General features: G+C 49.6%; 1 protein-coding gene across 4 annotated transcripts in view; it reads right to left on the bottom strand.

The window, feature by feature from the left end:
* DGCR2 (DiGeorge syndrome critical region gene 2) overlaps positions 1-21,648 on the bottom strand; it is a 99,059-nt gene extending 77,411 nt beyond the window's left edge. For all 4 annotated transcript variants that reach the window (XM_036757783.1, XM_036757790.1, XM_036757798.1 and 1 more), the window contains exon 1: positions 21,330-21,648. In XM_036757783.1, the coding sequence (XP_036613678.1) occupies positions 21,330-21,408 (79 nt within the window). In that variant the 5' untranslated portion in view covers positions 21,409-21,648. The remainder of the gene's footprint in view (positions 1-21,329) is intronic.
* Between the last annotated feature and the right edge of the window lie 4,393 nt (positions 21,649-26,041).

The following is a 26,041-nucleotide window of genomic DNA, read 5'->3' as shown; positions in this document are numbered from 1 at the left end:
CAGCCATGAACATAGGTTAAAATTGTAAGCTATTCATACCTGTATCCTATTATAATAACTCAGAGATATTTCAGTATTTATCTATTACCTAATAGATTTAGCGTAGTGCTTACAAAACTTCTTGATAATATAAATTTGCTATGAAAGAAACGAGGGACAATGTCATATATCTTAACAGAAGGAAAGAACTTCCTTAGCTCTGTTTGATTTCAGGCACGAGTCATATCTGATAGCCAATCATATAGTCACCAGGTGCTGGAAGCAGGACTTAAGAGTAATCAGGTGGGGACTTTCCTTTTCAGAAAGGAAATAGCAGAATTGGGAAATAGAGTCAGGAAGATCCTACCTAGGCCATGTCCAAGGTCGTCTTCAAAACTGTTTCCCAGGCACAGACATCCACCTTTCAAGTTCTCAGCTTGCAATGCCTGCCATACTACTACTGGCTTCATGTGACCCAATTCCTGTAATTAGAGCTTAAAACATTACATTGTAGTCCCATAAAGTCTTAAATAGCAAATAAATATCCTTCAGATGAGACTGCCCAAATTTCATTGAGCTAATAGTTATCAAATCAAGTTACATAACTTTTCCCATCTTCTAAATACTTCCTCACACTCTTTCCCGACTTACTTAAACCATCTGAAACTATCATTCTCAGGACAGGGGAGGCTTAGCTAACTCCCATTTGTCCCAAACTTTCTTATCTGCCTTTCCAAATCTTTCAAACCTATTACGCAGTCTTCCTTTACATTTCAACCATAAGACAAAACAACTCATAAGTTAATACTTCTACTGACATAACTGTGTATACTGGAATCCCATTCCAGCTTCTTAAACAAACTAAAGAGGTTAATGACTGACCTCACTAGTTGATGGATTTGTCCCTCATTCTGGAGGGAAAAAAGGAACACTTCAGGAATTAAGTCTTATACACATTGTTAAGCTCTAACTCTCACTTAAAATCACAAAAACATTTTCCAAAACACTTCTATAATTGTTTCCCTAAACTGAAGATGTCTCTGATTTAGTCACAGTAATTAATTACACTATTTGTGTCAATACCTAATTGCTCTTATATCACTTCATAACACCTAAGAACTCTATTTCACATAAATACAATATAACTTTAAAATCTTTAAAAACTTTAAAAAGTCTTAGTCTATGGGATAATGATTCAACCTTACATTTGTAAACAATATTATCTCATAAAACTTCTCTTCCCTTTTTCCCAAATTATTCTCATTAACACTTTAGAAACCATATTATCTTTCATTTGGCTATACATGAGTACCAATATAACCAGTCATTTGATTAAAACAATAAGATTTCACATATTTGCATTTATCCAATTTCCCATTTTTTAAAAACAACTTCTTTCACAATGGTAACAGATTCTGGCAGATAACTTCCCTTTTGTCACTACCTGCTCATTTCTGATTAAAGAGATCTGCCATCTCATCTCCCCCTGAGGGTGGGTTCTTTTCCATCAGTTGGCAAGCTTCACTAATAAAACTGTATCCTTAAGACTCACATCCTCTAAACCTAATCTTATCCTACGACCAATTAGCTTACAGGTGGAAATTCAGCAGGCCTTCTGAAAATCGTACAAAAAGATTTTACAGAGCATTTAAAAGTATCTCCCCTTCTTTAAAACAGTTTAAAATTTATCCTGATATAAACAGGGATTGTCACTAAACTTTCATGAAGAACAATTATTTGGACAGCTCTAAAATGAGATGTGTCTCTTTCTTAAAGCAAAATAACCTTTAAACATTGGGATTCATTCATATTCCCAAAGTGCCATCATCAATTAGTCCATAAACCTCCAGATTAACATACATAAATATTATATCTTTAGATGATACAGGCTTGGAAATCACACTGAATTCTTTGTTATTACAGAATTTCTAGGTATCACAAAATTCTTTAGTCAAAAAGATGTTATAATGGGAATAACACTTAGTTTCTATACCCAATTAAATTAGCTTTTATTACAATAACAAAGTTTACCAGGACTTTAAAAGCTTTGTCCATAGGAATCCCTCTACCTTGAAAACTTTTACACAAGATTGAATACCCAAATGTCCTTGGTTCAGTTAACAACCTCAATTTCTTAATTAAGTACAATTCTTAATCTAACAACATCCAGATTATAAGAGAAATTATTTTCTAACAGCATAGGTAATGCGATATTAACCAATTTGTATATGGTAACAAATTTAGAAATAAGTACACCACAAGCAATTATCATGTATTTAAAACTTGAAACAGATTCTAATTAATTACCAATCTAGTGATCATAACTGAGTCGGATAAGCAAATCAAATCTGGTTCGTAACCACTAGTGGTAACATTTTTAATTTCTAAGGCCTAATACTCTTAGCATTGTAAAAGAAAACATTACTGTTTACAAAACCATATTTTAACAGTTCACAAGAGAACCCCAAAAGGCCTCTGCACAAATTCCTAACTTATAGCAAAAACAATTTCAATTGAACTTCCTTTTAAATAAAGACAAAACTTGGAAGTTTATAATTCCTTAAATTACAACAATTGTCCAGCTTCTTAATCCAATGCAACTTTAAGACCTAAACATTATTATGTGTATAAAGTTTGAACTACTCATTTCTGTCTAGGTAAATACATTTCTAAACCAAATATGACAGTTTAAAATTACCAAATTTTCATCACATTCTCTAAAAGCACCCAATTCACATATATCAATCAATTGCGTAAGTCTTCTCAAATTACAAAATCTAAGAACTTTAGAAAGAATTTTAGAAATACAGAAACAATAAATTTCAGATGACACCAATTGCAATTCCAGATTATCACATATAGGAATTGTTGATTCTATTACTTCTGGTATTTCTGTATTAATACATTAATACAGAAATACATGCATAACATATATCAATACATTAATATCTTTAATACACTTTATTTATTTAGCTGTATATTCTCAATCAGGTAACAAGTTTCTTTTAGATTCAGCTCCCCACAGTCTTTCAATGTGGAGGGTGGGGGGAGGGGTGTGGCCAGGAGCACATGGCAGCTAAGAGCAACATCCCCCCACCTAAATTCCTTTATACAAGTTTCTCTTTTTCTCTCCCAATCTTTACTGAAACCTTTTTTTTACCCTCTGTATATCTCCAATTTCAATCTTCCTTTCCTAATCTTGACCCAAACTACCTCAAACATTTCAAGTGAAATCAATTACATACTCTCCCAGCTTTTATTTATTCTTTAGAATCTAACCATCCCTTAATTCAGAGCCCATTTATCAATTTAGGTGAGGAAATTTCTAAAACTCTATTCACAGAGAATCTTCCATCTCGTCTTTAAACCACCACATATATTCTCATAATAAAAACTTTCTCACATGGAAAGTCTGTTCTCATGATTAAATATCAGTATTATTAATTATTCACTTGTTACAACCACATATAACAGTTTCAAATTTTATCACATATAGAAATTATTCAACTTATTATTTTGGTATCCAAAAACCACTTCAAAGGTTAACAATTACATTAAATCAGACAGCGAGAGATAATAATGTTGTGTCTAAAATATAAACAACCATCATTATTATTTCCCTTTACAAATCAGGAAACAGGTCAAACAGAGATGAGAATACAGTTTTGCAATTGGAACAAAGAAGTATGAAGTTACCTAGAGCAGGAGCTGGTATCCCAGTGGTGACAATTCTGGGAGGCAGAAAGTCCAAATCCATCTACCTCGCCCTTCCCCCACAACTGCAGAAGTTACTGAGCTTAGGGCAGTTTGCAGCTGCTGAGGACAGAGTAGACAGGATGCATAGGACCTGGATGACATTTCCAAGCTTTGCCAAAAGAATGGGGTACGAAGGTACTCAGGGGCACAGGACTGACTGTCAGTCTGTGAATTTCTGTCCTTCTCCTCCTTTTTACCAGGTGGGGAAGGGTGATTTAAGTTTTCCCTACAGCTCTCCTGCATTCTCTTCTAATCTGATCTGGGAGGAGAGGAGTTTGTTTTTTTAACTGCTCTAACTTTTGCTGCAGCCCTGGCTCCAGCGGAGATAGGACAACAATGGTGAAAGATCTCAATGATCGTAATTCAAGTAAACTTCACCTTTTGCTCACTCCTAAAAAGCCTCTCCGCACTTAAATCTAAGGGAAAAGATTCCTTAGTTGCAGCCTGAAATCTCTGGCTGCCTGCATTTCAGATTTTTACCAAAATACGGACATTTCACAATTTGACAATAGACTCACGGACACAGACAAATCCAAAACATACAGAACATGGGACAAAATACAAAACATAGAAGACATAGAACAGAACCAAGTGGGTCCCTCAGAGGAAAGAAAAAAAATAAACCAGATTTCCTCCTCAGGGATAAAAGCCTCCAATACCTCCCACACCCACAAACACTAAACAGAAAACCAACAGCGTAGGTCGAATTGAAGGCTAAACCGAGTCCCCTCAGAGGAAAGAAAAAAATAAACCAGATTTCCTTCTCAGGGATAAAAGCCTCCAATCCCTCCCACACCCCAACGGTGGGAATATGGTGTCCCATATTCCCCCCCTCTGCACACATCCCTGCATCCAGGTCATCATGTTAACAGAGAGACCAGATGGCTAGCCCAAAACAGAAACCTTACCTCTAGAGTTCTGAAAACCAGAATTCTCCATAGGCCGAAAAGGGACAAGTCAGCAAAGAGCCCATCCTCCGAGACCGTCACCCCACATCAGAGTCCTAGGAAAAGGAATCCCCAGGAGCCGGCTCTCCGAAATGAGAGAAGGTAGATCGGGGCAGAGGCTCTCTGCTGAGGTCCGAAATCCTGTGTGTGTCTATGGGGCGGTAACACGAAATATCGCCTTGTCTCGCTGGGGCCTCCAAAATGTTATACTGAGAGCGAGTGAGACACTCCACAGAGTATAAGTTTTAAACGGAGAATTTATTAGCCAGCGGTCATTTGGGTTCAACCCAAATCAAAATGACCAAGAGTTTGGGGTGGAGAAGTCAAATTTATACAGTAGATCAAGGAGCAGTGGTTAATTATCTCTTGAAACTTGCATATGTTATTTTAGCAGGCTTGGCAAGCCTCTTCCACTTTTGTGATCATGATACATGAAGAGGAACCTCCTAACAGACTACAAGTACAGCATATCATACTGCTGACAAAGTGTCAACTGAATTACAACCCAGGATCTCTCTGTTCAATTTGCCACTTACATCCCACAACATAAGATAAGAATAAGGAATTCAAGAGAATGTCCAGGGCTGAGGCCTTCATCCTTCAAGGCCATAGGCAGACCAAGGGACGCTCCAGCTGGGTTTGTTGACACAAGATAGAGACGTCTCTCAGCCTGCTCAGGAAAGAAACAGAGACTGCTGAGGATCAGGCCCCTCCCCTGGCCATACTCCATACTCCCAGAACAGTCCCGGGGTGGGGAGGGTGGGGTGGCGGGGGGAAGAGGCCAAGGACACCTGCTGAATGCCAAATGGCAGGAACTAAGTCTGATTTTCTTGTGCAAACTGGGGTTTTTTAGTTAGGGGCTGGGGGCAGGGTTTTTCTAGCAATAGCTGGCTGTTCAGGTATCACAAGAGCAATGTGGGAAGATCTGCATGAAATTATGCAGCAAAGTGAGCAAAACCAAGAGAACAAGTTATATAATAAAAACGATGCTGTGAAGACAAACAACTTTCAAAGACTCAGGAATTCCAGAGGACCCATGTCGAAGCACGCCGCCCTCCCTTCTGACAGCACTGTGTAAAGTTAACTTACTATGTGCAGGTACTGAGCTAAGTACGGAGCACACAAAGGAAGGCAGAAAAATAAAGACAATAAAACAGTCCATGCTGTCAAGGAGCTCAGTCTAACAGGGGACACAACATAAAAACAACCAAGCACAAACGAGATACATACAGGACAAACTGGAGATAATTGCAGAGCAAAGGCACTAACATTAAAGGAACGAAACACATTTTTTGGATGTTGTCAACGTGGGAATTTGTTTTCTTGACTACCTATATTTGTTACAAGGATTTGTTTGTCTTTCCCCTCCCCACATTGCAGGGGAAGAAGGGGAAAAGGGAAGAAGCATTTACATGGAGCCTACTATGTGCTAGTCACTGTGCTAAGAAGGTTTACAAACATTAACTCCTCTGATCCTCCCAACAACCCTGTGAGGTACATGCTGTTATCATCCCCATTACAGCTGAGGAAACTGAGACAAACAGAGGTTAAGTGATTTGATTAAAATCTCACAAGAGGCCACATTTGAACTCAAGTCTTCCTGACTCCACACCCAGTGCTCTATCCATTCCAACACCAGATGGGGAAGGAAGTAGGAGAAAGACAAGATAGATTCTTTTTTTAGAAAGCAATGGTCAAAAGAATGATAATAACATTGCTGTCAAATCACAGAATTTCAGGTTCGACACAGCTCTCGGAGGGTGTACAGTCCAACCTGTATCTGACCAAAAATCCAATTCCCAGCAATTCGTCATCCAGCCTTCACTTAAAATATCTGAGGATAGAAGCCACTGCCCCTCTGAAGCGGACCATGGGACAGTTCTTCACTGCTCAGTTCTTCCTTACAAAAAGCCTAAATGTGCTCCTCTCCAATAAATACGGATGGACAGATGGACAGACGGACAAATGGACAGATGGACGGATGGATGGACGGACAGCCTTGAGAGGCAGCGGCTTCTCCCTCCTCGGAGGGCTTTGCCACATGTTCATGTGGGGCAGTGGGGGTTCCTTTCAGGCATGTGCATGGCCACTACGAATCTCTGCAACCCTCCAGTGCAGTGGTTTGTTGAAACAGAATTCTTCTTGCACATTAAGGCCCTCTAAGTGAATGAAGGAGTCCCCAATTCTTCTCTTCTTCAGGCTAAATGTCCCTAACTCTTTCACTAGTCCACAGATCTGAGTGTCCTGGCACCTCACCAATCTGATCACTTCCTCCAAACTCTCCTAAAAGGCACACCCAGAATGAACAGGACACTGCAACAGGGACAGGCCCCTCCTGAGATAAGCTGACAGGGCAGGCACTTACTAGCTGAGTGACCTTGGCAAGTCACTTCACCCTGGCTGCCTCAGTTTCCTCATCTGTAAAATGATCTAGAGAAGGACATGGCAAACCACTCCAGTATCTTTGCCAAGAAAAGCCCAAAGATGTGAAGAAGAGTCTGGACTGAAATGACTGAACACAACTAGAACAAGCTAAGCTGACCACTTCTAATGTCATCACAATTCAGCTAACTCAACCCTGGATACTCGGATACCTTCCCACCTCCCTCAGCCTTCTCTCCCCTCTAATCAGAAGGCTGGAGGGCAGAGGACTCAACTCCTCCCGAAGCCTGCCTTTATAGATGGCACAAATTGGCCTTCCAGCTCACTCCACTCTCCGCCTGCAACTGCTTAGTTTCAACTGCTCAGAACCAGATATCCTTGTGTGGGGCACCCCCGATGTCCCTATCCCCTTTCCAGCTTCCTCTGTTAGATTGTAAGCTCCTTGAAGGCAGGGACTACTTTTTCCTTTCTGTATCTCCATCGCTTAACACACTGCCTGGCACAAAGGAGGCGCTTAATAAGTGTTTACTGAATTAAGCTGAATAGAAACAAATGAGACCAGAGAACCCCAACTTCTTGTGTTAAACATTCAGTCTCTTCACCTTCTCCTTTCTTTGCCACCAAGCACTTGGAATACTGCAGCCCCCAAACAGCCTCTCTGCTTTCATCCATCCAGCTGCCCCTGCACAGATCTGCCCTTGACACTGCTCCACTCAAAACTTCCAAAAACTCCTGAGTCAAAAGGAATGGGGTTGGGGCAGGGTGGGGCGAGGGGGGGAAGACTGAAACATTTTTACATTTTTTAAAATTCACAAGTTCAAAGAGGAAGCCGTCAGTCAGTCAATAAACATTTATGAAGCACCTACTAGGCAACAGACACTAAGTGCTGGGGATATTGTTGCTGCTGTCATCTTGCATTTTGCAAGAGGACCAATGACATCAGAGGCTTGACTTGAGTGTGAATTGGACACAAAGTCATCGGCTTCACTCTCAATTCCTGAGACAGAAGTCTGTCGACTGGCGATGGCCTGGGATGCAGTGGGTGACCTTGGCGTCTTCAATGTCTGACCAAGCTCTAAGCGCTCCACAGCACCCACTCGGCTGCCTTAAGGCTGCTGGAACAAACTGTTCTCATCCACCCATTCTGCTGGGGGAAGTCTTCACAAGCTGGGGGGAGACGACCCCCTAAATCGCCAATGGGTTCGAGGCCCCTCAGTTACCCTCCACCTGATTCAGCCCATCTGCCTAAACAGTTTACTAGGGTGTGGCCTCTGCCCATGCTGTAGCTTCTTGGAGCCACAGGTGAGAGCTGGGGAGGGGGGGGCATGCAGGTGGACACCCAAGGGGGACAAGCAGCCCTCAAACCAAAGGCACTAGTCCACTCTGTGAGGAGGGGGAGACGACAGCTAAACAATGTTGCACAAGCAAGCTATAAAAGGATAAACCAGGTAAAATCCACAGAGGGAAAGCACTAGAACTAAGAGGCATTGGGCAAGGCCTCCCATAGACAGTGGGATTTTAGCTGGGACTTGAAGGAAGCCAAGAGGCAGAGACAAGGAGGGAGAACATTCCAGACATGGGAGGTGGCCAAACAGAATGCCATGAGCAAGAGATGGAGGGTCTTGTTGGGGGCACTGGATCAAAGAGGACATGACAGGGGGCAAGGTATAATTAGTCTGGAAAGGTAGGAGGGGGCACGTTAGGAAGGGCTTTGAAGGCCAAACAGAGCACTTTGTATTAGGTGATAGGGAGCCATGGAAGTTACTGAGGAGGGGGTGACACGGTCAGCTGTGTTTTAGGAAAATCACTTTAGTGGCTGAAAGGATGGACTGGAATGGGGAAGAGACTGGAGAGGAGGAGACCCACCAGGAGCTATTGCAGCAGTCTAGGCGAGAAGTAAGGAGGTTGTGTACCAGAGCTGGGGCAGTGTCAGGGGAGAAAGGGGGGCACATTGGAGAGATACTGCAAAAGGAACGTGGACAGGCCCTGGCAACAGCTTGGAAATGGGGGGGGGGGGGTGGAGTTTAGAGATAGTGAGGAGTCCAGGATGGCTCCTGAGAGCCCGAGGGACTGGGAGGAGGCTAGTGCCCTCGACAGTAATGGGAAAGGCAGAAGGCAGGGAGGCTTTGGGGGAAAGGTACTAAGTTCTGTTTGGGACATATTAAGCTTAAGATGCCTACTGGGGGGGCAGCTAGGTGGCGTAGTGAGTAGAGCACTGGCCCTGGAGTCAGGAAGACCCGAGTTCAAATCCAGCCTCAGACATTTGACACACTAGCTGTGTGACCTTGGGCAAGTCACTTAACCCCAATTGCCCTGCCTTCCCCCCCTGCAAAAAAAAAAAAAGTCTCCAAAAAAAAAAGATTTAAAAAAAACAAAGATGCCTACTGGATATCCAGTATAAAACATCTAATAGAAGAAGGGAGACTAAAAGGCCACAAAGAGGTTAGAGCTGGACAAATAGATGTGAGACTCAGCAGCACGAAGATGAGAAGTGAATCCATAGGAGCTGATGAGGTGAAGTTGTACAGAAAGAGAAGAGGACCCAGGATGGAACCCTGGGGGCGGGGGTGGGTGAACTGGAGGAAGATGCAGCAAAGGAAACAGAGGTAGGAGGAGGACAGCCTGCGTCCTGCAGACCTAGAGAGAAGAGAGGATCAAGGAGGAGAGAGCCATGGACAGTGCCCAAGGCTGCAGAGGGGCCAAGGACGAGGAGGAGAGAGGAAAGACCACTGGATCTGGCAGCTAAGAGGTCATTAGTGACCTGGGAGAATGGGACAGCATGATAAAGCCGGAAGCCAGACTCATTGTAAGGGGTTCAGAAGAAAGCGGAAGCCCCTATTGGAGACGCCTTTTGAGGTTTAGCCACAAAGGGGAGAAATACAGGATAACAAGGGTAGAGGGATCAAGTGATGGGTTTCGGGGTCGGGGGAGACACAGACATGTCTGTAGGCAGCAGACTGGGGGAGAGGGAAGATGAGTGAGAGAACAGGAGGCTAAAGGGTCAATATGCGGGACAAGACAGGATGGAATGGGATCGACTGTGCACACAGAGGGTTTCCTTGGCAAGGTAAAGGGCCCCCTCTTCATGAGACGAGCAAAGGAGGAGGTAGGAGCAGAAGGCATCAGAGGGACATGAAGAACAGGGAGAAAAGAGGACTCTGAGTGAACGGCCTCAATGTTTTCCAGTCCAACAGGAGGTTCTCCAGGTGCTCAACTGAGAGGGTAAAGGGAGGGAGAGCCACAGGAGGTCTGAGGAGAGATGAAAAGCTTCGGAAGAGTGAGATGGTGAGGGGATAAGGGAGGCGTAGGATTGCCGAGCAGCAGCGAAGGCCCAGCCAAGGTTGGGTGGCATAACTGTAGTGGACTCGGTCAGCATGGTGGCCTACTCAGCAGGATGTGAGTAGGAGCAAAGGTAAAGGGTGGCAGGAGTGATCCAAGGCTGAGGCTTGGCAGAGCCAAGGGGGGGGCCAGGGACTCAAGAGAAGAGAACAATGTAGAGCTGAAGTGGTTCACCAAGAGGTCCAAATGGGAAGAGGAGAGAGCGGCCAGTGCAGGGCCAATGGCCTTGGAGATCACTGAGGGGCTGAGGGTTAGAGGACACAGTGTGGTTAAAGAACAGGTAAAGACAAGCAAGGCAGTCTTGATAGTAACATGAAGAATTTATTGTACTGTTTTCAAAAGGAATCAGCCGGAAATGGAGATTCAGTTTGGCACAAAATCTGTCTTCTACGCTGCTGTGTATATAGAAGTGTCCTCTTTTGGGCTGACCCCAACCAGGCCCTGCCTCCATTTCCAGTGCCGTCTCACCCTCCTCTTTTCCCAGGGCCCTACACTCTGGCCCATCCGAGCTACTTGCCATTCCTTGTGCATATCTCCAACAGAATGCCCCATGCCTTTGCTTATGCAAATTCATTCCCTTCTTTCTCTTCCAACGGCCAGAGACCCAAAAGGGCCCCAGCAGAAGGAATGAGGACCTTCATTCAGGAGACAACGAGGGAGTGCCTGAGAGGTGTGGAGCTGAAGAGGGACAACCAGGCCCAGCTGGATCAGGAAGCTCCATCTGACAGCGCTGCCTGCACGAAGATGAGGGGAGAGGGGTCTATTTCTGAGGATGCTCCTGGCTTACCGCTGCCCTTTGAAATGCTCCAATGCCACCTTCTCCAGGAAGCCTCCCCTCATTCCCCGCAACTGACAGCGGTCTTTCTTTCCTCTGAACACAAATAACTAACCCTTGTTCCCTTCCAAACTTTAGCTACTGTGTATCGAGAGAGAGAGAGAGAGAGAGAGAGAGAGAGAGAGAGAGAGAGAGAGAGTGTGTGTGTGTGTGTGTGTGTGTGTCCTCGGCCCCTCTCCCCCAGCCGTCTGCAAGCTCCATTCTCCATTCTGCCAGAGGCAGGGTCCAAGTATCTTTACCCAGCAATACAGCTCTTTGCCCCACATAGATGCTAAATAAATGACCACCAAATTAAAATACAAAAATTGGAGCTTTTCCACAAAAAGTCAAAATAGAAATTGAGCTTCCCTGTCTTTTCTGGTAATTCAGAAGGACAGCTAAGATCAGAACGCATGTGCTCCAGCCCCACGCTGTGCCTCTCCACAAAGATGTGGGCCTGTGATCTTGCTTTCTAGGTACATCACTGCTATTTCAGAAAGGGCTCAGGCTCACACTTAAGCAGAGTTAGTCAGCCAGAGCTGACTAATAAAGTGCCAAACCCAGCACTTCTAATATGTCCATCAACATCGTACCCTGGAGAATTTGCAAAACCAATAAAATGCTGTGTGCCAAGTTTTGCTATTCCAGGATTCCGGAGCATGGACCAAGATTCCCTCATGAAGGCAGAATCCCTGGCCAACCACCACCAAAACAAGGCTGTGTGTCCAACACTGAGATCCTGCTCACAAATGAGTACTGGGCACTGGCAACTCCAAGCACTAGAAGAGCTCGATCTGTGCTCGCAGAATCAGAGAACCTTAGAACTGGAAGCAACATAAGAAAGCATACCCAAATTGGGCACATCCTCAGGGATGGCATTAGTATGTATACAATCCATGTCACAGGACTGTGGTAGGAAGTACTTTGTGAGTCCTAAAGTACCACAGAAATGTCAATTATCACTTCCAAATGGCCCAAGGACTTGGGTCTCTTCTGGGGACTCTTCAGACACCAGAGGCACCTGGGACCAGCACACGCATCATTTCCACAGCTGCCTCCAAGGCTCCCAAAGCTCACTGCTCTCTCAGAAAAGCTCCTGCTTCAAGACCCTAGGGAAGGTCAGGTTCCAGAGCCCAGTACTGACACTTGCCTGCTAAGTGTGTCAGCCTGGCCCCCTCACCCTGGAACAGAAGGGATGGGGCAGAGCAGAGAGCAACTGGAAAAGTAGATGCCTGAGATTTCACTTAGGGATGTGTCTTTATTGACCGGCATGTTAATATATAAAAAATGGACCATATGTAATTTTTTTTAAAAAAGGGCCTATTGCCTCCAAACAGCAGAGTGGGATCAAAAGACAGGTACCCGGGTATGTTCCCAGAAGTCAGCATTTCCTGCACTCTGGCTGTTCTTCATGGCAGAGGTCCAGAGCCTCCTCCCTCTCCAGGTGCCCACCCACCCACCCAGCTTGCTGAGGATGCTCCTAAGGGTAAAGAAGTTACAGGAATGGACAAGTGTGCCAGGCTTTTCCTCCAACTGGGTCACAGGTGATTCTGCCTGAGCTCCTTCGGACCAAGAAGTAAAGACGTTTCCATCCTATCAGGGAGGGACAAAGAGGAGAAAAAGGCTCTCTCCCTGGAGGCCGAGACAAGTCCCCACCATGAAGCATGAGATCAGCAGCGCACATTTGTGGGATAAATGGAACACATCACACAAGAGCATTTTTATTAGCATGAAAAATGAAAACAAAATGAGAAGACTAACACCTTAGGAGTCCCTGAGTTCTCTAAGAGGGCACCCTGGCTGCTCATCTCCACTGCCCCAGTAAGACCTGGGTGCCCACTGCCTCCAACAAATTCCAAATGATGATCATAGAGAGGGGCGATGGGGAGCTCAGCACTGGGTACATGTGAGCAGGCGGCAACTCCAAAGGACATAAGGCATCAGAGAATTTTATGACTTCAGAGAAGATAGACTGGTCCCAGGCAAGAGCTAGAGATGGTAGAAGGCCAGAACCGCCTTCTATGAATAACCTGAAGACAAAGCAAGGCAGGCCTCCAGCGCATTGGCTAGATTCCCTGTGACGAACTTTGGGGAGAACTAAACTGGCATGACACAGGACAGGCAAGTCTGGGCGGGTCGTGACCTAAATCAGGGAGGGAACTCCCAGATCAATGAGATCACCAATTCATTTGAGTAGGACATGATGCCAATGGCACCAGCCTTAGAAGCAGAAGGGTCTGAGTGCCAGCTGTCCTTCCAACACGCCCTCTCCATGGGACCAGACACAAATCACTTCACTAGCAGGAACCTCCGCTTCCTCATCTCTAAGATAAGGGGGATTCTTGCATGACCCACTCACAGGGTTGTTAGAGGAAAGTATCTTGTAAACTGTGAAGGGCCATGACCAGCAAAAATTCACCAAGGCAAGAGAACAATTTAATGCTGTGATACAGCAGAGTTTTGTCTCCTTTGGCTGAGTGAAACTCAGTAAAACCAAGGACTGGCCAAGTAGGTTTTTTTTTTGTTTAATTCTTGATGTAGACTTGAGGAGGGGGGACAGGACAGGCCTCTCCTCGGACATCTCCTCATCTCCCATTCAGCTACATTCATTTTCGACTTCTGTGGTTTCTCCACCAGTAACTGAGGCAGGAGCAGGGAAAGGAACTTGTTCAAGGTGACACAGACAGTAAAGAGGACAGCAGGGACTGGCACCCAGATTCCCTGACTCCCTCTGTCCCAGCCATCCATCGAGGCAGCTGATGGACAGCAGTGTACCGCAGCCTGCTGAGGACACTCCTAAGGGCACAGAAGTTGCAGGAATAGACAGGTGTGCCAGGCCCAAAGAGGCCAAATCCTCCCTCTGACCCGGGTACTCGCTGGGGGCCCACGGGCATGACACCACTCTGGTAATGTCACCCACAACACCAGGTGGGATTCAAACTCAGGCCTCTCCTGCCTCCATGGCCAGCAGGCCTCCACTATGCCCCACTGCCGATCATTCGATGTCTTAGCACAGGAACCTTGATCAAACTAGACCAGCAAGTGCTGTGCTGGAACTCAGGTTCCAAAGGCAGAAATGGAAGCACCCCTGTCCTCAAGGAGCTTACCGCCCCTCAGGAGGGCAGAGTGACACTGGCTAGAGACTACAACGTGTACCTCACTTCTCGTCATTTCTTCTTCCTGCCTTTTTGACCCCCTGGGGCATCAGGAGTGAAGATACAGAGGCCGGTTCTCCCGGCTCTAGAACACGCCATAACAAAGGTTGGATCTAAGCTGTCCTTTCACCAATCCCCTCCCCCTTCCCTCCCATCCAAGCCCTGACCCTGATGACTTGGTTTTCACCCACCATCTCCTGCTTCCCTCCCTCCCCATTACTCCTTCCAAGGCACTCCTGCCCCAGCCTCCTCTTCTGGACCTCGACCTTCCCACTGGGCCCTTGCCAAAGGCTCCAAGGAGATTTCAGCCCCTGCCAGGGCCTCCAGCCCTCAGCCTCCTGGCCCCCTCTCCTCTCAGGACCCTCCTTTCCACCTCAGCTGACCCTCCTGGTGATACTGCCACCCCCTTAGACTTCAGCACCTTAGAACTACTCTGCCTCCAAGCTCAGAAATGCTTGGGGTGTAAGTCAGTCCTACTGGGCCTGGCGTTCATCCTCAACGCAGCTTCCCAACCCATCAGCCCCCTCCCAGGCTTCAAGCTAGCCTCTCTCCACCCTTCCTCTACCCCCATCTCATCTCACCCACACATGGTCCTTCCCAAAAGCCCAAAAGAGCAACACGTGCCAAGACCCAGGATGAAGCACTCAGGTGCATCCTCCCTACCCCACCCCCCACTGATTCCTGTCCACTGAAGGCTTGTGCCTTTACTAGGATAAATGTTAACTTGGTTTCTTATAAAATAAATGCCTACATAGCACTTTCCAATACCAACATGGCACTTTGTATACCTTCAAGTTTCACTGGGATGTGTATAATTAGTGCCAACTCTTAAACAGAATTTCCTGAAAGTAAAAAGGGGCCTTAGCATCTCCAGCCCTTCTTTGTAGGGGAGGGGAAGGACAGATGGTATGGCCCCCTGCAGACCCTACCCCAGTGGGCTGGGGGCCAATGGAACCTGCAGACTCTATGCCACTCAGCTGGGGGCTGCTGCTGCTGCCACCTGCCCATCTTCCCAGCTCTGATCCCCACCAGGCCACCCAAAGCACCCCAAAGCCCCACCCATCCACCCACCCAAGCTTGCCACTCTGGTGAAGCCTGAGGATAAGCCAAGACCTACCTAATTCTCTAATCTGGAAACACTGGGGAAAGTTGGCTGGGCAGATCCTCTTTCTTTCCATCCAAATATCTTCTTATATTGTCCTCCTCTCCTTAGAAGCACCTAAGTTCATGCTGCTGCCCTTCCTCTCCACCCAGGGGTTTGACAATGCTCCGTGGCACTGGAGAGGTCTCAACCACTCTGGTAGGGAGAGTGCACGGGGACAGAATCATCATCCTCAGGGCAGCACAGTGGCGCTGGAGTGAGGGAGCAGGGCCGGGCTGGCTGATTTTCAGGCAGGCACCCCACGACCAAGGGGACACTAGGCAATCACTTAACCCCTCTGGACCTTACTTTCTTCACCTTTAAAACAACAAACTCAGTCCAAGGTCCCTTCCAGCTCCTAGATGACCACAAGAAACACAGAAAGGAAACTGACACTTTCCAGAAGGAGCTGAAATGATCAAATCTAATGAATTGTTTTAAAAGACCAAAAGGTGCATATAGAAAAATGAAGGTGCTTCCTCCTCTGGGTGGCTGGTCTCATTTAAAGAGAAACCTCTGTCCTGGACAAAGGTGTGTGAAGGCGCACCTGATACCTGCTGATGACCATGAAAGTGTAAGCCCTCTGAGTCACCATGGCCAAGGAGCCAGTGAGAAAAAGCCTGATGAGCGGAGCTGAATGGCCCCTTCACCCAAGCAGGCCTGGGGGATATGGTCACACTGGCCATCTGCCCCCCATAACTCATCTCAGCATCAAAGGCAATATTACTAAGAGAGAAAATCACTTTGGTCGCTGAGGACATGACCAAGTCTAATCACAAACAACAGCTAACATCTCAAGGTTTGCAACCAACACCCCAGAGAGTGAAATGATTCTTCTCCAATGAGACCACAACTGTAAAGCACTTCGCACCAGACTGGCCCACTGAAACCATCAAAGACATGTCAGCCATCATTAATGGTGCTCATTTTACAGATGTGTGTCACACGACCAATAAATGGCCAGAGCAGGATTCTCATGCAGGTCTGGGCTTATCTACCAAGGTCTACCAAGGTTCTGGCCCTTCGACCAACTAACTACACTGTGGCTTATAATCATCCCCAAAGGAATTTTGAGCCTAGAACATAAATTTCAGAGGAAAGAAAAATGTCTCCAGTCATTCTCCTAATCCTTCCCACCCTTCAAGACCTGGTTTGTGTACGATCAGCTCTGAGTCTTCCCCAAGAAACCCAAGCCACTGTGATTCTATCATTCAATTCGATTCCGACATTTTCATGCCCTGTGTCCAAGGGAGACGACACAGAAATGATGAGTGGGAAGCACTGAGAATACCATGAGACTCGGGGAACACGGTGGTTCTTGCTGCCTCGGCTGTTCTTCTAGGTTCCCCGGGATAATGAGCTAGCCAGGGATGGGGGAGGGAGGAGGAGGAAGGGAGGGATCAGAAAGTCAAAGTGGTGCAAACACTAAATCTATCGATAATCTTATTAATAATCAGTAAGTTGAAAAATAATCTGCTCCACGACCTCGAGGAACATCCATTCTAGTAGCGATGGGAGTGCCAGGTGACCCAGCTCGGGGGGCACAGCGCGGCTGGCAGTGAGGTCTGATGGGAGGCTGTTGGAAAGGCAGCTGGGAGCCAGACTGTGGCAGCCTCCACCCCCCACCCCCATCAGCTCAGCAAAGACAAAAATGGTGCATGTTTGAGGGCCGTGCTGAGCAACTGTCTGGTGGGAACAGGAAGCCAGTTTGGAGTTATACTAGTAAAGTCTCTAAACTGTATGAACAAGGCAGATGGCCCCGAGGAAGTCAAAGTCAGAGGGAAATAAATGCCTCAAATACACAAAATGAGATAGAGTGGCCTTCTCTGAGTAACTGGAAAGAAAGTGATGCCCTTGACTTGGCTGCTTGGCTGCTGTCCTTTGCAGTCGAAGAGGACCAAAATGACATCATTCTGTTGAGGTCATGACCCTGACCCACTGACTACACACAGGAGTGGGGAACCTAAAGCCTCAAGGCCACGTGTGGCCTTCTAGGTCCCTGGGTGCGGCCTCTTGATTTGAGTTCAAATTTTACAGAACAAATCCTTTTATTAAGTCAAAGGGCTGCACTTGAGGACCTAGAGGGCCACAGGTAGCCACAGGTTCCCTACCCTTGGACTAGCAGACGACAGACAAACTATGGTTCAGGAACAGGATTACTGCCCTGTTAGAAATAACAAATGGGAAGAATCTAGAGAAATATGGGGAGAGGGGAGGAAATGCAGGGCAACAAGTAAGCCGGGGACCACGATGACAGGAAGGAAAGACGTCAACATTCTGACTGCTGCAGTGACCAGTGACGGCTCCAATGGACTGATGGGGAGGCTCACCTCCCATCTCTGGATGAGGAAGTGGGAGACTTCAGGGGCCGGGCAGGAGCCAAACAGGTTGATTCGTTTGGCTCAGCTCTATTTCTTTATTGTGAGGGACCGTTCACAGTCACTGGAAAGTGACAGCCATGTTTTTTGTTTCTAAAAGACCCTCAACAGATTATTAATTTACTGCTTTAAATGTCTTTAAATGAACTTACAGGACTTTCCTTGGGAGGCCCAGTGGTAGCCCTGCCAGGTTGGAACGAGGAGAAGAGTGCCTCCCTCAGAACATACAGAAGCAGCACAAAGGACAGATGGCAGCAGGGAGGGGGGCCTGGCGGCAGACCACTGCTCATGCCCAGATAGGTTAACAAGGGCCTTTACTAGGCTCGGCCAAGCTTTGTGGGCTCCGGCTCTGCATCTCCTGATTGAGACAGCCTTTGAAGAGGCCCTGGACCTGAAAGTATATGACCTACTACCGTCTTAACAGCCACGGAGAACACCCACACCTCAAGAACCTTGTCCCAGAAAATACAAATTCCCTCATCCTTGTTGTAACACCATCATTCTCTAGAAAGATGTGTAAGTAACAGAGAACTTACTCTATTGAGCCAGACAGAATTTGCCACCTATGCGATAACTGCCAGATTTAGACACAATCTTTTTCTTAAAGTTTGAGTCATCTGGGGCAAGCTAAAAACCCCACTGATTTATATGGATGAATGACCCCCGCAGACGAAGGTTCTCCAGCTTGAACAGTCCACGGCCCACCTCTCCTGAGACCCAAAAGCCTCCCCTGGGGTGAACCATATGCACTAAGGAGATGGGGTAAAATCTGGGCTATGACCAACGTGAGAAGTTGAGTACAAACAGCCAACAAAGCAGAAGTACGGCCACCGTCACGCAGTGGGCACGCTGGCTCTAGGACGCCACCCCGGACCTCCCCTTGGGAGGCAGGAGCCCGAAGCACAACTAATATTGAGTGCACAGAGCAGCTCAGAGGGAGAAAAGTGACTTCTCAAGCGGCATGGACTACGATCGATGCTTGTTCACAAATGTCATTTACAAAAACGTAAAGAGCCCGCTCCAGAAGCCAAGCCGACATTTCCTCCCAGGTCACCAAAGAGTCGGTCAAGCGTCTCAAGCCACTGGCAGAGGCACAGCAGGGGGATGAGGCAGGCCCTGCCCTCCAGGAGCTTCTAGTCAAAGGCAAGTGAAAGGACGAGCACTCAGCTGCCTCTACTCCGAGGCAAAAAAGACTCCGAAGAGCCAGAAGAGGTATACAGCGGTGCTTAATAAATGCACACTGACACATTAAATCATATTTTCCCAAAGAACAAGGGAGGATTGTCCCTTCTGGCACACATTAGTAGGCACATAATCAACAGTCTGGTGAGCATGGGTCAATTCCCCTGGGGTGTGTGGCCCCTCAACACCTGAAACCCACACAGACACCCAAGAATGGGCACTTGTGGAGCAGGGATAGCCTAGCCCCTCTCTGAATCCTCACCCCTAACCCCTCCCCCACCAGGTCCTGCCACACAACAGACGCTTCCTTTTTTCCCCTTCTCTAAACCCAGCTTCCTTGGCAGACCCTGTGCTCCCTGGCCCCTGGCTCCCAGTCCCTGATCCCCAGGCCCCAAGCCCCTGGTCCCTGATGCCCAGTCGCCTGCTCCTGGCCCCAGGTCTTCATCCCCAGCCTCTGGTCCCTCATCCCCAGACCCCAGCCCCCAGTCCCCAATCTCCAGGCCCCTGGCCCCGGGTCTCCAGTCCTCGTCCTCCCCCTCCCAGCTATACAGATCCCTTGGAGGCGTTGGGGGCTGGGAGGGCCCTCCCTCACTTGGTCATCACCCTGCCCTCCACTGCTCTCAGAGCCCCCCCATCCTCTTCTCAGGCCCTTGCCCTCCTCATCCGTGTACCCCGTGGCACACAGGTGGCCAAGTCTGGCTTCGCACCTGTGCCAACAAGAGGGCATGCTCCTGAAGATTGTTCTTCAGTAGGGCCTGACGAGAACCCACACGTCCATCCCCGGTCCACTTTGGAGGGGCGCCCCCCAAGGCCGGCTCGAGAGGATGAAGGCTTTGGCCACTGCCACTCTCAAGGCGCCCTAGCGAGTAGGAGGCGCTAACCGCTCCCAGGGACAGTCACGGACCCCCAGGGACGGGAGGAAGGCCTCGGTGGGTGCGGGCAGAGGAGTCTGCGCACAGTAGGTGCCTGGCAGATACTGTGGAATGGGGGAGGGGGGAGGCACAAGGAACTCGCTTAACTGGAGGGAAGAGTCCAAGCGTCCCCAAAGGGAGCCCTGACACGCCCACAACAGGGGTCCCTCCTGGCCGCTGGGGCGGGGATCTGGAGCCCAGACCCTCTCCCTCGGGAACAGGGAACGTTCACAGAGCGGAGGCAGCCCTTTCTCTTGCTGGACAGCGACCCCTCCAGTGAAACCTACCCTGCCCACCCACAGGGCGGCGGGCAGCGAGCCTGTCAGCAAGCCCCGGAGAAGCACCGCTCACGTGCACGGCACCCACAAAGCTGCTCTGGCCGTGGGCACCCTGCGGCTACGAGGGGCGGGGGAGGACCCGCCGCAGGGGGCTTCTGTGAGACGAGGAACCCGGCCAGCAACCAGGAAGGGGGCGGCCGGGGACCGGCAGGCTCTGGAGCCCATGGGGAAGGGGACGTGGGGGGCACCGGGGAGCCGGGTCAGGGCCGGTCCCTAGAGATGACCGAGCGGGATGAGCGAGGGCCAACTTCAGGACAGGGAAAGAGCCGGCGAGGGCAGGAAGGCAGGTCGGCGGGTCATCCCACACTGATTAAGTGGCTCCTGTGTACCAGGCCTGGGGGGAGGCCAGAAAAAGGGAAACAAACTATGCTGGGGGCTGGGGGGGGCCTCGGGGTGGGGGCAGGGCTCCTGGGGGCAGAGGATGCCAGGGGGCTGGGGGGGGGGCCCTCTGGGGAGGGGGCGGGGCTCCTGGGGGCAGAGGATGCCAGGGGGCTGGGGGGGCCTCCGGGGAGAGGGCGGGGCTCCTGGGGGCAGAGGATGCCAGGGGGCTGGGGGGGCCTCCGGGGAGGGGCTCCTGGGGGCAGAGGATGCCAGGGGGCTGGGGGGGCCTCCGGGGAGAGGGCGGGGCTCCTGGGGGCAGAGGATGCCAGGGGGCTGGGGAGGCTCCGGGGAGGGGGATCAATATAATAATCAATTTACTAATCAATTATTTTTACTGACCCGGCAAAGGACTGGGAAAGACACATTCGCCCACCGTGGGCACCTACTGCCACTTGCCTCGAGGTCCCAGGGTTGACTTTGGGTCACACTCAGTGTAGACCCAGGGGGGCCCAGGCCCCGCCCCCCGGGCTCAGGTTCCCTTCCTTTATGTTTGGGCCACGCCCCCTACGGCTCGGGCCCCGCCCCCTCAGGGTCAGGTTCCCCTCCTTCAGGCTCAGGCCCCGCCCCTCGGCCCTAGGCCCCCAGCTGGGGCCCCTGGGGCCCTCGGTCTCGTCCTCAGTCCTCACCTGGGCGCAGCGGCTCGGTGCCGGTGAGCACCAGCAGAAACAGGAGCACGAAGGCGCCGCTGTCCGCCTGGGGCACCATTTATCCTCCGTTCATCCTCCGCGGGCGGCGCGGGCCCACGCCGGACCCCGGAGCCCTCCGCTCTGCAAGGGCTGGGCCGGGCTCTGGGGGTGGGGGCGGGACGGCGGAGTGGGTGGAGGGCGGCCGCTCCCGCTTTCGCGCCTCCTGGGGACTGGGCCCTCGCTCCCTGGCTTGGAGGCCGCACGCCTAGAGCTCAGGTTCGAGCTCAGGCCGGGGCTCGGGCGCCGCACAAGATGGCGGCTATCCCGCTCCTCTCACAACAAGCCTCCTCCCGGCCCCGCCTCCGCCTCGGACCAATCAGCTCGCGCGGTGGCGACCGGGGGCGGAGCCCCGGGTGTTCATCTGCATACGGGGGAAAGGTATTTTGCCCCGGCTGGGGAGGTCCAGCGGCGCTCGGCAGGGCCGCGGCAACCGCGGTCGGCCCGCGAGGCGGGGCAGCGGCAGCCGAAGCGCAGTGGAGCCCGACTGCCGGGCTGGAGTCTCGATGACCCCGCCCGAGGGTAGCCGCGGAGGAAGAGAAGCGAGAACAGAGGCGGGAGGCTCCCCCCCTCCATTCAGAGTGGTACGACCCTGCCTGGAACGAAGACGGATGGGCCGGGGGAGCGGGGCCCGTGTGGGCGGGGCCGAAGCGGGTAGGCGGGGCCTCGGTAGCCCTGATTGAAGCTGTCCGCCAGTACAGATGGTTGTTCCCTGAGTGAGCACGCCCGCCCGCAGCGCCCCAAGCCCGAGGCCAGCCCAGCCCACCACCTCCCGTGGGGCGGGGTAGGAGAGGCCACAGGCCGGGAGACTGATCCGGGGAGCCGCGGCTACATCACATCCCCACACCGTGCCTCCTTTTCCTCATCTGCAAAATGGGGCGATAATCATGAGACCCTACGGGCCTCGGGGGGCACCCCTTCACGTCCCTGGGGACTAAGGGAAACCCAGAGGGGCCAAGGGATCTGCTCTGCCGAGGCCACCCAAGTACTAAGCTTCCAGGCGAGATCCGAGCCCAGTGTCCCGCCAACGGCCAGCTTTCTATCTGGATGGATGAACGAATGGATGGACGGATAGATGGATGGATGGGTGGATGGATGGGCGGGTGGACGGATGGATGGATGGGTGGAAGGAAGGAAGGAAGGATGGATGGATGGATGGATGGATGGAAGGAAGGATGGATGGATGGATGGATGGATGCATGGATGGATGGAAGGACGGATGGGTGGGTGGACGGATGGATAGATGAAAGGAAGGAAGGAAGGATGGATGGATGGAAGGACGGATGGTTGGGTGGACAGATGAACGGATGGACGGATAGATGGATGGATGGGTGGACGGATGGAAGGATGGATGGATGGATGGAAGGAAGGAAGGAAGGATGGATGGATGGATGGATGGATGGATGGATGGACGGAAGGACGGATGGACGGATGGGTGGAAGGAAGGAAGGAAGGATGGATGGATGGGTGGAAGGACGGATGGACGGATGGATGGATGGATGGAAGGACGGATGGACGGATGGATGGATGGACGGATGGACGGACGGATGGATGGATGGATGGATGGATGGACGGACGGATGGACAGATGGATGGATGGATGGACAGGTGGATGCATGGATCAATGAATGTAAAAGCATATTTAAGCAAGTACGATGTGCCAAGCTCTGTGCTAGGCCTTCAGACTCATCATACTTTCTAGAAATGGGAGTTTTCGTAGGCATATGGCCTTGAAAGCTCCACTAGAACCTTTCCAGACACCTCACTGCACCCCAAAGCAACACTGGGTTCTTGAAGGCTTTGTGCAGGCTCCTGCCAGGCCTATCAAAGTCACCATCTCAAGGCATCAATAGTACAAACCCCAAAGGATCAAGATCTCATCTCCAACCTACACAAACATTGCCCAACCTTTCACTCAACCTGTGGACCGATCACAAAGCTCTTCAGTCACTCAACACGCATTTATTAATCATCTACTAGGTGCTTATTACATCTAGCATGGGCTAAGCCACAGACAAAACACTCCCTGTCTCTCTGGCTGCCCCTCCCCGTCCCTGGCACACTCCCCCCTCCTCCACTCTGACCGCTGAGCTCCTCAGCTTCCTTCAAGTCCAACTAAAATCCCACCTCCTACGGGAAGACCTCTCTGTTAATTACTTCCTAGTTCTCCTGTGCGTATAAGTTATGTTCACATGAACTATTTGTGCCCGACCTGTGGTGGAGCCTTCCAAGCTCATACAGGTCCGATCAGCCAGACACACTGCACCCTGACCCCAATATAATGGTGTCATTTTGGTCCTCCTGGAGAACAAAGGACAACCATCGACCAACCAACCATCTTCCGTGTATATAGTCTATATCTGTTTGCATGTTGTCTCCCCTGTTAAACTGTAAGCTCCTTGAGGGCAGGAACCGGTTTTTTGCTTCTTTTTGTATCCTCAGTGCTTGGCATGGGGCCTGGTACATAGTAGCTGCTTAATAAATGTTTGCTGAATGAATCAATAAATCCGCTAGCCCTGTGTTGGGCACTGGGGATGTAAAAAGTCAAACAGAGCGTGCCCTAAGGAACTCACATTCTATAGCTCCACTAAGTGAAACCGACTATCTCCTGCAGCAACTCTCTGCATCTGGGGAGAGGTCTAATTGTTAGAAAGCGTTTCCCGACAACCCATCCACACCTGCCCCTCCACCTTCCACACAGAGATTCCACAGTTGTGCAGAGCTCTGGGCCTCGGCAGAACCATTCTCATCTCTCCTCGGTGAGACGGTCCTGAAGCTAGCAGCTCTGTATCACTCCAGGGTGTACAAACTGATTCACATATCACCTCAGTTGATCCTCACAACAAACTCAGATCCCCATCCTGCAGATAAAGAAACTGAGACAGAGAGGTTCCCCAGGGTGACATCCTCATGTCCGTGGCTGGATTCTAAATCGTCTTCCTGACTCCAAATCTAGCTCTGTGGGCCCTATGCCACCTGGCTGCCCGGTCCCTCTAAATCTCTTCTCCCTCATCCTTGGACCAACCCAATGGTCTCAAAATGCCCTGTTCATCCTAGCCACCATCCCCTGGACACTCTCCAGTCGGTCAATATCCTTTCTAGAATGTAGTGGCCAGAGGAGGGATGGCATCACTGTTGTCTCTGCATCCCCAGAGTTTAGCACAGTGTCCAGCACTTGTTGAATGTAGAATGACCAAGGCTGATCAGACCAGAGCGGCAAGACGATCACCTCCTAGTTCTAGGCACTATGCCTCTCAAAGACACACAAATTCTGATTTTATTTTATTATTTTAGTTTTATTTCCTTTGCTTTCTTATCTCACTATTGGCTCTGACCCCCAGATCTCATTCGTACGTACTGCTGTCTACACACACCTCCCCCATCCTGTGCTTTGGAAGTTGGCTTTTTGAGCCCAAACATAAGATTCTGCATACCTATTATACCTAATAGAGTCCCTCTTCTGCTTCCAGCCCACAGAAGTCTTTTTGGATGCTGCCTCTCAGCTAATGTGGATGGAGAGGATTCCAGTATGAAGCCAATAACCAGCAAGGCTGCTCTTTGAGGGCCAGTCTAGCTTAGCACAGAGAGGCTCATCACACGTTCAGGCGGCAGACTGTGAAATCTCCTTATAAAGTCAAGAAGCGGCTGTGATCGGTGTCAGGGAAGAGGAAATCACAGATCCTTGAATCACTGAGGTGAGAGATATCTGAGAAGAAATATGGCATCAACTCTGAGTAACGCCTTTGTACTTCCACTGTCCAGTGGGAGCTCGCCAACAAGAGAATCCTGCAGTGAGTCCCTTGGTAAAGCAAGATCATTGCTCAGTTAGAAACATGGCTTAAAAGTCTAGCCTTCCACAGCATCGCTCAAGGCATACCTCGACCCATGTAGGTGAAAATGAGGCCAGGCAGGTAGCAGGACCCCTGTTCAGACTGGGCTCTGGCTGTTTGGGCTTCAGAGGGTACTTTGAAAAGGGTCCAGTTTACTCCTTGGCCAAGAGCCAGTTTCCTGCTCTTGGAATGGGTCCCCAGGGCACCTCAGAAAGCTCTAGACTATCAGAACAGTGAAGAGAAAGCTGAAGCACCTAACTCACTGTGTGAAGCTGGTCGTGTTCCTTGACTTTTCTGAAACTTGGGGTTGTCCTGTGCCTACGGAGGGGAGATTGTCCATTCCCTGTCTGCATCACAGGATCACTAAAGGGCTTCAAGAGAACACGCTCTGTGAGATATGCAAGGTTCACTAGCTGGAAAAGAGCCAGCATAGCGAAAGGAGATTAAACTATTTTGGGATCAGAACTAGGATCAACAAAGCTTCTCAAAGGCAGTGAGGGAGAGGTCCCTGATGCGGAAAGAATACCTGTGAACGTGGTCCCCATCACCGGACGTCTCCAAGCAGAGGTTGGACAGCCCCTTGTCAGGGATGCTGAAGGGAACATTCCAACCGAGGTCCTGCCAATTCTAAGAAGCCTCCGTCATCTAGTCCAAGTCTCTAGTTCTGACAAAGAAAATAAGACTGTCGAGGTAACACAGGAAGTGCTACACAGAGCCAGGATTCAAACCCAGTACTCTTTCCATTATACTGTTACTCCAGAATCCTTTATCAGCAAGCAAAACCTACAGCACTCAGAGGAGGTCAGGAAGTAAAGGAAGGGGGATG

The sequence above is a fragment of the Trichosurus vulpecula genome, chromosome 1 (assembly GCF_011100635.1).
Source record: "Trichosurus vulpecula isolate mTriVul1 chromosome 1, mTriVul1.pri, whole genome shotgun sequence".
Classification (NCBI taxonomy): domain Eukaryota; kingdom Metazoa; phylum Chordata; class Mammalia; order Diprotodontia; family Phalangeridae; genus Trichosurus; species Trichosurus vulpecula.
This window is presented reverse-complemented; position numbering and strand designations above follow the sequence as displayed.